The sequence below is a fragment of the Falco punctatus genome (genome assembly GCF_963210335.1).
Source record: "Falco punctatus genome assembly, chromosome: 4".
Taxonomy (NCBI): Eukaryota; Metazoa; Chordata; class Aves; order Falconiformes; family Falconidae; genus Falco; species Falco punctatus.
Genome location: NC_137583.1, coordinates 92,076,614 through 92,094,059, shown reverse-complemented (window position 1 = coordinate 92,094,059; position 17,446 = coordinate 92,076,614). Strand labels below are relative to the sequence as shown.

Below are 17,446 nucleotides of genomic sequence, written 5' to 3'. Positions count from 1 at the left end.
CTGCAAGGAAAAAGATAGAGTCTCTTAAACTTCAGGTCTCCCCTCTTCCTTGCTACAAACTTCGGACCTGAAGACATTTCAGAGTCACATGGCTAAAAGATTCAGTGTTTTGGTTAAAAAGCAGCTTCTGATTTTGCACAGACCATTTGCTCTGTTTTGCCAGACCACTCTTTTGTGAGACTGAGTGACTGTGAGTATATTGTATGGCCTTTAGCCCATCTAACCCCTAGCTGAACTCAAAACTGGGTAATCAGTCTTCCAGGTCATCCAGCATTACAGCAGATCTGCATTTATGCAAATCTCTGTTGAGACTTTTTTCAAAGTTGCCACAATCATATCAGTGCACTTGTGCAGTAAGAGCATAGCAGTGGGCCAGAAACATTACACAATACCATAAATGGGGGAAAAAACCCCAGTTTTCAATCTGAATTTTCCCCCCTGAGGGTTCCTTTCTCTCATACATATATTGGCAGTCAGAAGAAATAACAGTTCTTGCAGTCTCTGGACTTACTATCTCTAGAAACTCTAACTTAGTTAATATGCAATTATTAAAAAAAAAAAAAAAAAAAGAAAAGAAAAAGAAAAAAAGCTGGAAGCCTAAACTAGAGCTTGGCATGCAAAACTGCAAACAAATCGCCAGCAGTCCAAGCAATCAAAAGAGAGATTTCTTATTGGAAAGTGCTGGGTTCCCTTAAGTGTGATCAATTCTACCTGGAATAAAATAAAACCAGTATTTTTTTAAAATGATTGATCTATTCTCATCTCAGTAACCCCGCGCCTTGTTCTTTTTAAGAACAGGAGCCAGAGCAAAGCCACAACAAACATAATTTCTAATGCTGCTGTGTTATTACTGCACAAAGAGCGCACAAGTAGACAGAGTAGCTTGAACAGATCTTCATGTACACCACTGAGTCACGATTGCTCAGTGGCTGCGTGTGGTGGTGTACTGGCTCTCTGCCCCCAAATAAGCATCATTAAAGCAGATACAGCTTATGCATGTCATTGGCTGGGTATATGTAACTGGGGACATGTTTTAGAAAAGTGTGGAATATCCGAGAGAAAGAAGAGAGGAACAACAGCCTTCTAGCACAGGCAGCACAGACTAGAAAGGAATGAATAGTTTTTACTGGACAAAAGTTTCAACTGAAGACTAATGGAAAAAGCCACTGGGTGGGACAGTTTTGCTTTGGATGGGGAACACAGGCTGATGTTACCAGCTGTATTAGAATTACAGTTTTAGACAGGTCAAGTTTGAAGGAGGATAAAGAATAACAAAGATAAAAAGACTCTATATAAATCAACAAAGTATCTGGCAAAAGACAAAAAGATGAAGCTTTATGGTGACGTTAAACATGAAGGGCAAATATGTACTGAGTAATAAAGATATGACCACAATGGTTTCAAAACCAGGAATACATAAAGGTTTATTTTCTCCATCATTGCACACAATTTACCCCAATTAATGCTAATGCTATTTCAACGCACACCACAGGAGAAGAATATACTTCGTGGGTTCACCAAGTGAAGACTAAGAGTATTTAATACCTAACATCCTAAGAAAAACAGACTGAAGACAGAGAGCAGATTTTGCTATCCTACAGCAGTGTCTTTTTCTGCAAATACTGATAATCAGTTGAACTACCCATGAGGTAAGATGCAGCACAATTTGAATAAGGATAACAGAATCTACCCCTATGAAAAGATCAAAGCTCCCTCGTGAAAGAAAAATCTTTTATTCTAAAAAAACAAAATAAACAAAAAATCACCCCACCCCTCAATTACTTATCTCTCGTATTAAAAGAAAGCTCAATTGAGATGATGAACACTGGTTATTACCTACTTTTGGACAGCATCAACCATCAAAACAACTTCTAACAGTTCCTAGAACTCATATGGACTTAGGGCATTAGTATTTAGACCTATTTTAAGAAATACTTTTCATTCAGAGCAGTGCTTTTAGCTACCTGACTAGTCAGGATTCAGTCCCCTACCTCTCAACCCCCAAATCAATGGGAGACTTTTCACCAACACTACTGGCACTTACAGATGCCCACAAGCAGCACCTCTCCATACCTTGGCTGTAGGACAGCACAATTTGTGTGCAGTCTCAGTGCCCTCAGTGGATGAATTTGTATTATTTCTCCAAATCCACATGTAAAAACTCCGAACATCTATGGACCACATAATCAATTCTACTCCAATGTTAAGACACGATGATATATAGCAACATCATGCACAATTTCTAAGTCACGTTCCATATTAAATCTTTGTGTGCATGTGTGCCTGTATAAAATCCAGTACAAAGTAGCATTAAAAAAGCCCTAGAAAATATGCTGAGGTCAGATCCTGCTAGCAGCATAGATCTGGGACTTTACCAGTAACCAGCTGTGCCATTTAGTCTCAAATGAAACCAAGTACAATAGACAAAATCTTCACGTTTTCTAACAGTAATGATATTTTGAATAACATTCCCATTAGCTATAATCTGTGAGCAAAAAGGTGAGACAAAGAAAAATGTAAACAAAAGAAAGAATCATGTGCTTTTACCTGATCAGCTGTGGTCTCGGAAGGAATTACTAGTACAATATCTCCTCGCTTTAAATTAAGCTCATCACTGTTAGCTGCCTCGAAATCATGTAGAACTTCAACCTGAAGAAAGTAACACCAAACATACAGACATGATCTAAATGGAGACATTTCTCAACAAAATTGTCTGTTAAATCTTTATTGCAAATAAAAAATAAAAATCACGTGCCTTTTTTAGGCAAACATATGGCTATAGACAGGTACAGTCAAATCATTAATGTTGACATTGAGTCATGTCAAAGTTTTCTGCTCATATCCTTGGAAGCAGGGACATCTTAAGTAAGTCTTTCTGAGAGTACCAAAGGAAACCTAAGATCCTTTCCCAAGGTTACAGTATCTCAAGGACAGATGATACTGCAACACCACACAACTCCTGCCTCTCAGACAAGTCCTGCACCCTTATTCCTACTGTGTAAGGAACTTGCTTTCATTCCCCACTATCATTATGAAATGTGAGAAAGGGGTGGCAGCATTTTGCAAATAAAACTGGGAAAGGCTCCCAGGAACTGATATTTCAGGCTCACTCTCATTCATTCTTTTCTTGTGGCCACTGGATATTACTCTTGCTGTAAATGTCCATAGAAGTTTGAGTGGGACGTACAGCGCCCATTTCAACAGGTGATCAGAGGCAAGTAATAGGAACCCTACTTAATGCTTGCTGTGGAAAGAGCTCCCTTTCTGGGCAGATGGGTATGCCAAAAATACCTGTCATTCAAAGGGCTGATTATTAAAACATTGGCAGGATCAGCATGTCGTTGTGAACAGATAATTTTAACTAAATGGTTCTACCTCCTTAAGAGAGATGCTATTCTAACTTTCTCAAAGCACAGCCAGTTCCATGGTAACTCTGCAATAATGAAAGAAAATGGCATCAAGAACCAGGTGGCAGGCATGTATTCTACTTCTCCTTATTTATGTCTGACCCGAGAGACCGTGAAGAAAAACAAAAGATGAACTACATCAGCATGTCTGAGTCAGAGTTGTGTGATACTGTTCACCCTGACCTTAATGTTATTCTCAAAAGTTTGCTGAAAATATTGAGCAATGAGAAAAGACCAAGAAGAATGGCATACTTATGGAGTGCTATGGGACTAATTAGTATGAACTGTGCAAATTATAATAGGAAGCATGTAAAGTTCATCCATCCTCAAGGAGCTATTCTGCTGCTCAATGATTCTGAAGTGAGACACATTATCAAAGAACTTTGTGAACCAGGAAACCCTAGGGGTCTTGCCAGCCAAGGAGAGAATTTCTCTTATGCCTCATTAAACTTTTCTGTTTGATTATCCTAACAGTTTATAATTATAGTATTACTAAAGTCACAGAAACACATTTTGGCTTCATTACCATAAGTTGTAGAAGTCCCATGGGTTTCAACAGAACCAGAACTTCCACTATAGATTTTCAGGCCAGAAAAATGCCAATTTTTTAATATTCACAGAATCATAGAATGGTTTGGGTTGGAAGGGACCTTAAAGATCAAATACATTGTTAGTATATCAGATATATAATTAGCATATATTGTACAATATTGCTGACTAACTCTGTGGCAGTGCCGTTTTTTTCAATATATTAACTTTCAGTAGTAATTTGGTGAGATGAAAGGGTTCTTGCACTTCAGAGAGTCTTACAGCTACGTAAGGATATGCACAGCAACAATGGCGTGCAGAAAACGTATCTTGTCAGACTTCACTATGAAGCAACAATGCAACATTAAAGCTGTGTTTGTGTGCATCTGTGTGTGCATATGCCTGGCTGTTAAACTAAGCATCCTTTGGCCACAAGAAATCATCACACTGCCTGCACAAAGAGACACATCCACAGAAGCTAGATCTGAAGGGATGTCTAAAAGAAGAATGAAGAAGCATACCTTAAAGAGAAAGCCAGGTGGCATTGCAGAAGCTGCTTCTTCTGCTACAACAGGCTGATCTTGAGAAGGTGCAGCCTGGATTTCTTCAGCAGGTTTTTGCTCGCTTCCAACTTGGGGAGTTTCACTGGGAGAAGCGTCAGTGCCCTGAGTGCCCATCTCTGCTGAGGCATCTTTGGACTCGTTCACAACGACTTCGTGTTCTTCTCCCTCCCCTTCATTGTTTGATGCTGGCTCTATTACTACTGAAGGGATGCTGCTGACCTTTTCCTGGGGGAAAAAAGCGAAAAAGCACCACAAGAGTATTTAGTACTTTATTCCAAGCAGGAAAACACAATTGTTTATTGCACAAGGCATATATGGCAATGAGGATTTCTTTCTTCTCCACAGTGGCTTCTTACATTAAGACAGAAAACAGTACTTGTGCAAGAATATAAAGGAGTAATCCCTTCCTTGTTTTCACTGTTCCCCTTAGTCCTCCTAAGTCTACTTTCTGTATTGACACAAATCGTTGCAGGAAGTAATAAAAATACTCTGCAGATAGTTTGGGTTTAATTTTCAATGTGCATGGAAATTAACAGACCTTTCTCCTCCACTCTGCTTTCAACTTTGGGTGGGCTTGGGTATACCCAAGCTCCAGGAGCCACTGTCCTGTATTTCTTTGGGAATTCAAATCAGCAGGATAATAGCAATATAAAGGTGATGAAAGAAGGAAACATGACCCATTTCTGTGCCTGATTGCAGGGATTTCTCCTGATCTACAGCAATGTAATCGGGAGCACAGAAAGCAAAAAGACTAAGGAGGTAGCATCTGACCAACAGTGAAGCCTAAGAGAAAAAGCATTTAATGAAACTTGTTGGAGCATCCAACCTGAAAAGAACATGTTAACTGATCCTCTGCCTGACCATCCTATCCTGGTGCAGAGAAGAAATAAAACATGCAATGACAGGAGGTGGCAACTGGCTGCCCAGCTGCAGGATCAGCTGCAGGATCTGCTGTAGGAGCTGTTCCCCAGCTCTTCGGAGGTTGCAGAAGGCAGCAGCCAGATGCAGATACAAAGCTTGACCACCGTGATTTAAATAAAGCAAAAGTAACGCTATTGATAGGACATGGCGCCAGGGGACAAGAGTTACTTTCTTTGCCTATTTCTCCTGAAAGTCCCGTTAGGTTATGTGGTAAAGCTCATCTCCACAGAGGAGCACAGAGAGACAACAGCAGGAGCCCAAACAACGTGCTGCCCATACTGCTCCCAGGCCCATCACAGGAGCCATCAGTGCATCAAGTCCCATCTCCACAAGCTCAGGGGAGCACTGCAGCACAAAGGCAAGCACAGGCCAAATTAAGGACTCAGAAGTGATAACCTGTGTGGGCCCATCCTAGGGCTATCCCAGGAGAGCCTCAGCCTTCGTACTTGTTGGACCTGGGGGCACAGAACTACAGCAGCTTTGCCTTTCTCGGGCTGCTGAATCTGTCCCAATTCCCCTAACATGCTCTCCCATGCACCGACACGAGTCACCTGAGACACATCAGCCTCCTTTTCTTCTCCCTGAGGTTTGTCACCTTCAGCAACACCCTCCTGCTCAGTGGTAGCAGTGCCATCACCAGCTCCTGCTGCCACAGCCACACCATCTTCTGCTGCCGCAGCCCCCTCGGTGACAGGTACCACCTACAGACAACAGGAGGGAGGGACCTTTCAGGATACCAGTTCTGGATATCTGCTGAAGACACCATGGACCAGCCTCTGCTCTGTGGCCTCCCTGGGTGGTGCCAACCCACGGCCTTGGTTGCACTTGGTTTCCTCTTGATTTGGGTGGGGGAGAGCAGTGCCAGGGGCAAGCTTGTGCAGGGAAGTTAACAGGTGGGAGAGGGACATGTATGAAACCTCACTAAGACACCACTTAGCAGAGTGCTCAGGTGTTGCTAGTGGAGTAACGGTTTGCCAAGGTGCTAGTATTTTTCCCTTCTCTTGCTTTCAAGCTGTATGGTGGAAGAAATTCACCACAGGTTTTTGCTGACAAGAAGGAGCTTGCAAGCTGTCCAGGTGTCCACAGTACCCTGCTGGTGAAGTCTGTTCTTGGGAAGACACTCCAAGCCTTCTCCAGCTACTGTCACCTACCTCTAGATCTGAGCTGACTTCAAAAATATTGCCTTAATTACACACTCCTTTCTAATAAAGAAACTTGCAAATTAGACTGTATCAGCAGAAGAAAATATATTCTACAGCTGGATAAAGATCAGAAAACTTGAGATTCCATCAGATATCAGAAAAAAACCCAACCATAAAGATATATAGCTAGGTCAGTATAGAAAAAAAAAAAGAAACATACATAGAAACCCATTCAGTCTGGGTACAACTGAACCATTTGCAATCAGTCCATGTTGAAAAGTTAATGCATGTTTTGTTCCAGTTCTTGAAAGGCTGATAGAAAAGTGTCTGCCTATAGATCAGTGTTGAATCCTTCATTTAGAAGAGACTATTGTTCTAATTCACCTGTCACCCTAACATTTGTATTGGTATATACTGGTAGCATATAGGACATATACTTACAGTGGATTGATCTTAAGGGTTGGAGGGTAGAAGGTAATTGACAACACTTATTCTGTTAATCCAATTAACTTCAACATAGAATTTTTCATGTACAGCAGTTATCACCAGTACAAAGTAAAAACACTGAAGCAAAATTGTTTTCTGGGTACCAATGTCAAGCTACAGTTAGCAGAAATACCTCTGATCTCCAGTTAACAGCCTGATGCTCTTTGTTTCCTCGGTTTGACCTTTCCTCCACAGATGAGGCTAACTCAGCTATCTGAACTCAACTTGAACTACCTACAATTGTTCATGGGCACTCTTCAGGCATTATTTTTTAGCAATAGCTAATATTCAGCACTACTCCTATCTACTGCTATTAATTGATGTGAGAAAGAAATTCTTCTGGAGACCTTGAAGGCAGAAAGTACTACAGGGATTTGTAGAAATCACTGGAGAAGCTTTAGTATAAATTGAAAACGCTGCTGATGAAGGATGCTCTATCGTAAAAAGAAGTAACACCAAAAGACATGGACGGACGTTGGCATGTTCTTCTGTGACTTGCAAGGCATGCAAGCCTGCCACTCATAGTGTTACCAATTTTAGCAGCCTTGACCCAAGAAGATATTCAAATAAATGATGAGTGTAAAAAGCCCTGGAAGAGGTTAGTAGGAAAGAGGGGGAACAGAGCGCATATTAGATGGATTTTATACCATGTGCTTCTAACAGCATTCTGCAGAAATCGATCTCGCTGTCTGTTGTGATTAGGATCAACACTTCTCCTCTATTTATTGGATTTGTATAGCCCATTTTATTTCACTAAGGAGGAGAATACTAATTTACATGAATCAGTTATCAAACGCCCCGCAGTGAGAGGGTGACACTCTCACGGCCTGTAGCCATGAGTCACTGAATGTATACCACAGCTCACAATTGCATAATCATGTGCTCTTGTTTCTTAGCGTACAAAACCAATGCAAGCTAGATGATTAAAAAAAGTTTTCACAAAAATGCATGTAGGGTAGCACAGAATGAACCTCCCTATCAGCCTCAAATATAGTATGGGGGAAGGGGGGGGGGGGGGGGGAAGGAAAAAAAAAATATGAGGGAGGCTCATTCCACTGAATTAATACCCAGCTATGGTGAACCACTTACTTTCATAGTCACCTGTATTACCGTACTTCATATTTAAAACCAATCCTACAGATCTCATTTCCATAGGTCTTCAATAATATTAGACTGTCTTAATAGTATGCCAAATTAGCTATCTCTAGCAGTATTATTTAAATTGGGACAGTTGTCCCACTACACCAGCCACACCGGGGACAAAGAAAGGGTCACCCAGTACAATGAGGGCTGCGATAGAAGAACCACTTGACTGTTTTAATTGGGCAGAAGCGAATGCTTCTTTACCCGGGATGCAGCCGATTCACACGGTCACACTCTCCTCCTGTTAATGTTGCTGTCAGCTCAACACAGTTCCGCAGACTGGGCAGCAGCAAGAACGAGCCCAGGGAAAGGAGACAGAGGGGTGCTGAGCCTGCTGCTGGGGGTCTGTCAGAGGAGCTCCCTGAGCTATGCCGGGTCTCCAGAACTGAAGATCTCACCCCATGGCTGGATTTAGAAAGGGACTGGGTAATTTTTATGACAGTTGGTTATAACTGCAGCTAAGCTAGCTAATATGATGTCAAGAGGAACTAATCATCATGCTTTAGGGAATACATCAATTGCTTGCTAAGTCTTGGAAGACTTTGGGGATAATTTGTTATGCAAAGGGATCACCCCCCACTGAAGGTCAGATATCAGCTTAGCAAATAGCTTGACCCCCTACGGCAGCTCTTCTGCATACCGTAACACTGCTGTTTTAAACAGAACACAGGGTCAAACTCACCAGGTAAGAGACCTCAACTTTATAAGGACAAGTGGTATTAGAAAAAGGGGAAAGATTTCAAAGACTTAGCCTTGGTGCTCACAGGATAGTGAGGAACAAGTTCTGTGTTTCTTCTTGGACAGGACTTAATAGCAGTGCCAAGCCAATGCTAGAGAAGCAACACAATGCTCTCTTGCACTGTGTCAACACCGATCTGGGCTAGATCTACTACTCCTGTCCTATACTTTCTTGCTAGTGTAATTCCACTGATTTCTACGTGGATGTGGCAACACTGGTAAGGAGTATGGCACCAGTGAGTCCCCAGCTCACTTCCCAGCAAAACTCGGATATCCTGGAGCCATAGATACATTCTCAACTCTAGGAGATTCTAGGGGTCTAACAAACCTCAGCTGGGACAGCTGGACTTCCCATGTTCTGAAACCAGCATGCGTGGAGACCAGTTCACAGTTTTTGTATGCATTGTGGCACCAAAACCAGTAACAGCAAAACTGGAGGTTGCCAGCACCTCCAGATAACAAATCCTAAGTGATGAATAACTAGGAGTTACAAACCCTTTCTCAGTCCCTATCCCTGCATTTACTATGTACCCATTCCTCCACTACTGCTCCCTGTGCCTCTTTGAACACATTATAGTTTCACTTTATCATGGAAGGATTCAGACCAAGTAGTTCTCTCACCCCTGAAGAAATACAAGCAAGACACAATCATTCCAGCCCACACATGCGCAGCTTAACGTATGTCATTGAGCTTTTCCGATGCTTTGTAATTTGATTTTAACTGTATCTAACTTGACGTAAGATTCGTGCTTTAGCAAACAAACTTGTAACATGATTATTTTCACATATATGTTTCAGTTCAGGGCATGTTGTGCTAGGAAAAAATGATTAATCAAAGCCGCATTGGTTTTTTTTAATTTGTTTTGGTTTTCTTTTTATGCATTTTATGCATAAGATTTTTGCAAGGAAGGCTAGGCAAACACATTTATGGAAAGTGTAAAAACTATTATGCAACATATTTCCAAATGTCAATATAAACAGCATTATACCTTTTATTATTATACATTCTACCACAGAGCTGCTTAGTTTGCTGTCCTGAAATATTTAACACTCTATACGGCTGCAACAGGCAGTTTCTAAGGCAGGCCCTGCACTGAACGAGAGACACTCTGCTGTTAGAATATATACTGCAGATGTAGATACATCTGTGCAGTATGAGAATACATACTGCAGCTAGGTCACAACTGCATCATATTGGCCTGCATATCGATGACATGCAAATGAGAAATTTACTTTCTGCCATGATTCTCTGAACGATATTAAAGCACAAGCATGCTCTTGAGGCTGATCATAGGTACCTTGCTTTCTTTCTCAGCAAGTCCAGTTGTCTCCTTATCCCCTGCCTCGACACTGTCCTGTATAAAGAGGAAATATGGTCATCACCTTACTCATGCTGAGGCAATGGATGCGGAGAAGTTGATATTAATCAAGCTTAATGGAAGCACAGCATGTATGGGATGCAGTGAAATGAATGGCTGGGACTAAATGGGATTCTATACAGCAAAGCAGAAAGATTTGTACTGCCACATATAGTCTGAAATAAAAGTAGTTATAACCTAAAACCCAACAAATAAAACCATTTATATATGTCACCATCATCACACTCTAAGTGGTAAGGACTATTTACTTTCATTATCAGTATTCTCATAACAGCACCAGCTTTGAAGAAGTTTGTAGTAAGCACCAACCCACACTGCTGACCCTGCAGCTTCCAGCAAGCTCAAATTTCTCCCACTTCAGAGTCAAACTGTTCCCATTATATCCTGCTGCTGCCCCTGCAACTCACCAGTTTCAAGGTAAACTTTCTAAAATGCTTCTTCCACTCATGTTGGACTGCAACACTTTTAAAGGGGCTCTTCAAAAGAGGTGGGTCACAAAGTTCATCTTTTTTTGCAGAATCACCTTTCTCTAGGTCCATATTCAGTGTACACGCAGCAGGTGCCTGACATTTAAAAAACTAGACGTATCAGTGGTTTTCCAAATCTGACACCCATTTGATGCTCAAGGGATCAAGTACACTGAATGGTAACGGGCTCCCCCCAAACAGTACTTTTGAGAGCACAGATGCCGTTTAACATTAGGTCCTTTTATACAGAAGGTAAACAGTCAAAACCACTCAAATTCAGGCCTGTTTGAAACAGTTGGAAGTGCTTTTTTTCTGTTCGGATTTGACTCCCTGCAGACACAGGCTATTTCTAAAGACTCTCTGCTAAGGAAAAACAAATCAAAACTCCATTACAGAAATCCACTTTGCTAATAAATTTTGAGGCTGTTTTGCAAACACAGCTAGGTCAGATCTTTCAAAAGAGCTCTACGTGTCAAGAAAGTTATGCAAATGTAGGTATTGGCATGGTAGATTGGACCATCTGCTTTAGCAATCAGAAATTAGGAGACCTCAAGTACTCAGGCTCCAGCTAACTGCATTCATGCCCACAACTGTCACTCCAAAATTTCTACAAGTTTCAGTTGAAATGGTTCCATGTTTCTTTTTTAATAAAAGGATGCTCAGTTATAGCCAAACTTCGTAGCACTCATGTTTTTTTCTTATCTAATCTTCTAGTATCGCCGGCAGTCATCTCATAAGCCCCAAACGTGTCCAGATGCCAGGGCAAGACAGCTGCTGACAGCGGTGTTTCCATAGAAACCTCTCACAGCTTTATCCCATTAAAATTACAGTATTATATAACCCTTTTTTTTTTTTTTTAATGATTAATTCTTTTCTTTTTTTGAACCTGCCAAGCCTCTGCCATGGGGTCCTTGATTTTATAGTAAGTTTGAGGAGACTGTGAAGGGTCTTAAACAGAAAAGACAAATGCAGCAAAATATAGTTATTTCTTACTGTAGCAATGTACATATGAGTCACCCACAGAACTGTCACCTTTTTTTTTTTTTTTACAGTATGTTGCAGAGATGTACACAAATGTTACTATTGCCAATAACAGCTTTACGTCCAACTGCAAGTTGGCAGATAGATGCCTTTCCTTTTACTATTAAAAAGTGCTGATTTTCTGCCATCAGCTACATTTACAAGTCTATTTGGCTTCAGAAATGAGCATTATCCTGCACTTTATAATCAGAAACATGCCAGACTGTGCCCTTCTCTTAATAATACTCCGGCAATATTCTCGGGTAAGAATCCCATCAGCCCAGCTTTGGGCCTCCTGGCAGAAGAATCTAATATATACATATACATATTTTTAAATGAGGACTGTTTTCAAGGCTGACTGAAAGCACAGTTTTGATTTGAAAGAGGAAAGTAAGGAGCCCTCCCCTTGCTTCCCAAAGCTTGGGACTTCCCAAAGTTAATTGACTATTGTGCACTAGTCAAATTAGTGGGTTTTTGCTTTTGTTTTTTTATTAGCTGGAAATTGGAATTTTGTGGATGGTGGGGTTTAAGAAGCGAGGCACAGTAGCATGAATTGTACTATTTTTAGGACATGAAAGCTAGGCTTTCATGTAAAAAAGATGATTGAAAAAACATCTAAGTAATGGTTCAGTCCCATAAACAGAGAAAAATCTGCTTCTGCAGACTTCAGCAGAATGACACTATTCAGTTCTCTCCTGTATACAAGAGCTATATATTTTTAATGGCGTCATGCTCCATCTTTGCACCTGCACTTAGCTGCACACTCAGAATTTGGAAACAGTTGACTGCTCTTCTGTATCTAACCATTGTATTGCTCTCCCAAATAACATGCTCTGCCATTTGGGCATCGTGAATTGTACTTACAGTGGGATTTGACTATAATGAGATACCCTCAAAGCTGCAGGCTGTTTTCTGGGCTCAGCTGTACTTGCTCAGTGTCTGCAAAGAGCTTATCAGGAGGTAGTTTCATATATGCTTACACACAGCTTTGAAAACCACAGTATTTAGCTGAGTGTTTGACTGCTTTAACGGGAGAACATCAGAGCCCAGCCCAGGCAGGCATCAGACCCAAAGCGCTGAAAGGCTCTTTCCAAACTAATGAGCATAATGGAAGTCAAAAAGCTGATCTCTGAGCTATGTCTCACATGTAGGAGAAGAAAAAAGGGCAATAAGATTTCACAAGCTTTCACTTTATTATAATGTCCTCATGTCATCTTTCTTTGCATGTGAAAACATGATGTGGTGAAAGGGGTAGTATTATTTGAAAAAGTAATAGATCAGCGGTTAATGCATTATATCTCTTAGACTGTACCCTATGGATTTTACAGCTGCCTTTGGGGATGCTACGGAAATAAGGATACAACTGTTTTGCTGTGCAGAAGTCCACGCAAGGGCTTTTTACCATGGTTAACTTTGCTTCTGTTGGTGCACATGGTCATTCTCTCCCTTTAATTACCAAACATTTTATCTCCTCCTCAAAAAAGATCAACTGTTGACAGCTACTAACAAAAACTTTATTTGCTCTATGGCATTTGAGACCTGAAAGACCAAGAGAAAAATAGGTTACAAGAGCCCAGGCAGCAATTCTGATGAGCTCTGGCTGTGAAGTCTTGGCAATCTTGTTCAGGGAGACTATGAAACAGCAACTAACTGAATCCAGAACTCCCTGGCCGGCAAGCGGTACCCTACTCCCTGGACCATTCTCTCCCTGATTTAAATGGAAACCCTACCAGAAAATTTACTGCGAAGCTGCTACAATGAAGAATGCATGCCTCAAATTTCTGGGATTAATGAGGTGTGACAGGAAACTTACCAGAGAAAAATTAAATTGATTAGTAGCTGTCACTCCAAACTGGAGGTCACTGAACTCAGTAAAAGATTTCCAGTAAGAAAGTATCTATCAACATTTTACAAGTCCATTTTTAAAGTAAACTGTCATTCATAAAGCAAACAAATGCAGCACTGCTGTCAAGCAATGATATGTTTTCATCTGCAACTCAGTGTACTTTTTCCTTAGCTTTGATCATATTTATCATTAATCCTAATCTTCAAAACTCTTCTTTACAAGTCCTGGAAAGCCCTTCCCTGAAATAACAACCCCTCAGAGCCAAATGCAGAATAACTCCAATTCTGACATTTTCAAAATCAGCACTTTTACCTTATTTTCCCAAATTAGCAAGGACAATTTCATACTCAAAAAGTAACAGAAACCCAAGCACAAACCTAATCAAAACTGTTTAACTTCTCTTTAACGCCTATGGTCTTGCTCCTGGATTGCTCTTAAATTGCCCGGCTCTTGCACTTTGTTTCTCCCTGCCTTTGTCCCAACAGCTCTGCAGTCCTGTGTCTCGGCTAGAGCAGCTGCTGACAGACCGTGGACCCAGAACTTCTTGTGGACAGTCAGGAAGCAAAACCAATCATCTGAAATGGTTGTGCCGGCTGATGAGAGGACGCATGGGGCTGCAGCCACGGCCTGTCATTTAATTAGTGCTTAAGATGTGCAACTGGCTTCAGAACATTGCTTTGTCTTAGTGAGAGACAAATAGGAGTTGGCTTCCTTTTAGAAAAATGGTGAACTTCTCTTACAATTCTTTTCCTCCAGTAAATCCTTACAGATCAAAGTAAAACCACCTTTTCACTTTCATTAGTATGTGTTCTTCCACATTATTCCCTGCATTCACTCATGGGAACAGGAGAGCTCCAGACCAATGACTGATTTCCCATCCATCCTCTCTCCACCTCCCCTCCCTTGTTCTTTATTCCAAACTATCAATTTTACTCTGACTAGACATGAGGCATTCTGGATAAGAGTTCGACAAAACAATGTGCCTCAGACAGGCAATTTAAATATTTGGCTTACTATAGAGTTGACAAGTTATTACTGGGATTTATATCAATGGAAAAGAAAACACACAGGAAGGGGAGAACCTGGTCTCCAGAGACCATGGGGCTTTTTCTTCATTCAGTTCTTTTACTAGAATGGGATGATCCTGAAATCACTTGCTCCAGTGTGGAACAAGTGGAACAAAAGAAAAATTAAAGAAAATTATATAAATACTCAAAATTCATGCATAATTTTGTGTTTTCACACATAAGTGTAACCAGAATTAAACCCTAAACATAGCCCTGGGGAACACATGGGGACTGCTTCCCTCCATAGCTGCAATGCTATTGCATTTCCAATGCTATTCTCATACACGGAGAATGGAAAGGGTTGGACAAACATAAGCATTTACCTTCCCTTTCCCTCAAAGTCCTCCAGAACAGGCCACCAAGCACTGTCTCCCTTTCCTTCTACAATAAATCATTTTTCCTCTTTTAGGAAGACGTGAGCAAGGGAGAATTAGTTAGGCAGGTGCTACAGATAAAGTTCAACCTGCCTTTTTTTGTACCGTTTGTGCTGGATACCACTTTTTATTCCCATGGCATGGACAGCTGGAAGCACTCAGGCAAACTCATCAGTTCATCTTTAAGAAGGTCTTTAATAAACTACATTTGTACTCCAGAACCTTGTACACCAAACTAGTACTTCTTTCTGCTGAAGACTAAGTTTGCTTAGTACCACCTGTGGCTTTTGCATGGGTCTACCACCACCAGCAGATAACCAGCCTCTCCTTGGTGAGTAGAACTAGTGGGTCTAATGCCATCCCCCTAAGTTAATGACACTACTCAACCTGGAGCCATTGATAATACAAACCGTTAGGCTTGTAGCGTCTGAGCCATTGCCACTAATAAAAATGTTAAAGAAGATCAGCTCCAGAGACAGATTCATTGGATGCTACAGTAGCTGCATATCTGGTAAGTCTTCTGTCCATGCTCTGTGCTGCCACATTTATAGGTACCAGCTACTTCCACTTTCTTTACCTAATTTACATCTGCATCAGCTTAATATTGCTTCCCATGTGGCAGTGTATCAAATGCTTACTGAAAAACATCTAATTTTATAATAAATTGGGTATCATCATCCCTACCTAGCAGATGAAGATACACAGGGACTCACCCAAGGCCAGGAGTGACTCAGCAAGCTGAACCTGGTTCTTCTGGGAACACAAAATGGCACCAAACTGTGCTCGATGGTCAAAAAGCACAGCTATACAGCTTCTACTGGCTTCTGTGGCACAGGAGCCAACCCCCAACACAACATCTTTTTCTGTCCAGTTTTTCAGTAGTATTCCGCATATTCTACCAGTAACAAACACGCATTAGAGACTTTGAATATGTTATTGTCTCAAGGAAAGCATGAAAACTCAGCCTACAAAACCAGATATATTTTTCCTCCAAGGTTTCTTAGCCTGTGGGTATCACCCACTGCCAAGATCTTCTGACAGCAGTATTTAGAAGATGAATCTCAGCTGGATAAAAGTGATATTCATGGAGATATCTATTATAAAAAGAGATGTTGGCCAGTAGAGAAACCCCATGCCTACCATCTCAGACCAGCTCTTAATTTGTAGCAATATCAGATACCCTGCATTGTTCTTCTTGCAGAGCTGTCATTTCTTCTCCCACCGCTTCCTGAATGCTGACATGCAAAAATCTCCAAACAGGCACTTGGAGTTCTCTCTTCAGCTCACAGTTGGCTTCAAAAACCATGAGCCTTGTAGATACATTTATACTACAATCACTTTTTTCTGGTATTTTCATGCTCTAGCAAGGACCATACAAAATGTACATTGGCTTAGTCCTTACAGATCAGCTTGAAATGAATTGAGAAAACTGCTAATAATGTCATTTAAAAATGGCATCAATTCTTTCCCCTTCTGAAGTTCATCTGGAATCAAACACTCTGTGAATCTACAATCACTCAGCTGAACTTCAGTCTAAAATGCCAAACATCAGACGAACGACATTTTAGGGCTGAAAGGAGGATGCATGCTGGAGAGGCATGCTGGGGCACAGCTGGGCCCTGGGAAAACCAGCAATGGATGGATGGTGGTGATGGAAAGGATGGCTGAAATGCAGCAGGCATATTCACCATGATGAAAGGTGGCTCAGATGAGGCCCAGGAGGTGGCATGGGGGACAGGTCACTCACCACAGCCTGCTCTGCTGGCTTGGCAGGCTCAGCAGGGATGGCCTCCTTTTCCACAACGGCAGCAGCAGGGGTTTCCTCGACCTTGGGTTCCCCAGGTGGAGCTTCTTCAGCCTCAGTCTTTGGTTTTATTGATTTTTAAGCAGACAGTGGAAAAATTGTTGAGGAGCACATGATAGTGGGGATGGAAGAGGGGAACGGGAACTGTGCCTGGCACAGTGCTGTTTCTGGCTCAGTCTTGCCAGGTTTTGCCAGGGAGAGGATGGCAATGCTTGGCCTTACAGCATCTAAAGGGCCCTTTGATGCTCAATGTTCTACATGTAAATGAAGCCAGTCCTACATCCCTCCCTCACAAGGAAAGAAAGCATCGGCTTCCTGAGTTACAGAAAGGGTTGACAGAGGTGGGGGGAAGGCAGCCAGTTTGCTCATAAATGCTCCAGAAACTGATGGCAAGTCAAGAGCTGGAACTGGCACTTGTGTGCACCAATGCTGGGCTTCAAATATGAGTTTTTAAAATTATTCCTTATTCCCTAGTTCTGCCTGTTCTCAGACAATATAATCCCTCCTCCAGTGGATGTAAGAACAACTAGCAGAGACTCAAACAGTTTTTATATGCATAAA

At 41.4% G+C, this 17,446-nt stretch overlaps 1 protein-coding gene across 1 annotated transcript in view; it reads right to left on the bottom strand.

Moving 5' to 3' along the window:
• AMPH (amphiphysin) overlaps positions 1-17,446 on the bottom strand; it is a 161,033-nt gene that overhangs the window by 18,085 nt on the left and 125,502 nt on the right. Inside the window, exons 19-23 of the mRNA XM_080383237.1 lie at positions 16,829-16,945; positions 10,227-10,283; positions 5,971-6,120; positions 4,457-4,723; positions 2,548-2,649 (exon numbers count right to left, since the gene is read on the bottom strand). Of these exons, the coding sequence (XP_080239363.1) occupies positions 2,548-2,649; positions 4,457-4,723; positions 5,971-6,120; positions 10,227-10,283; positions 16,829-16,945 (693 nt within the window). The remainder of the gene's footprint in view (positions 1-2,547; positions 2,650-4,456; positions 4,724-5,970; positions 6,121-10,226; positions 10,284-16,828; positions 16,946-17,446) is intronic.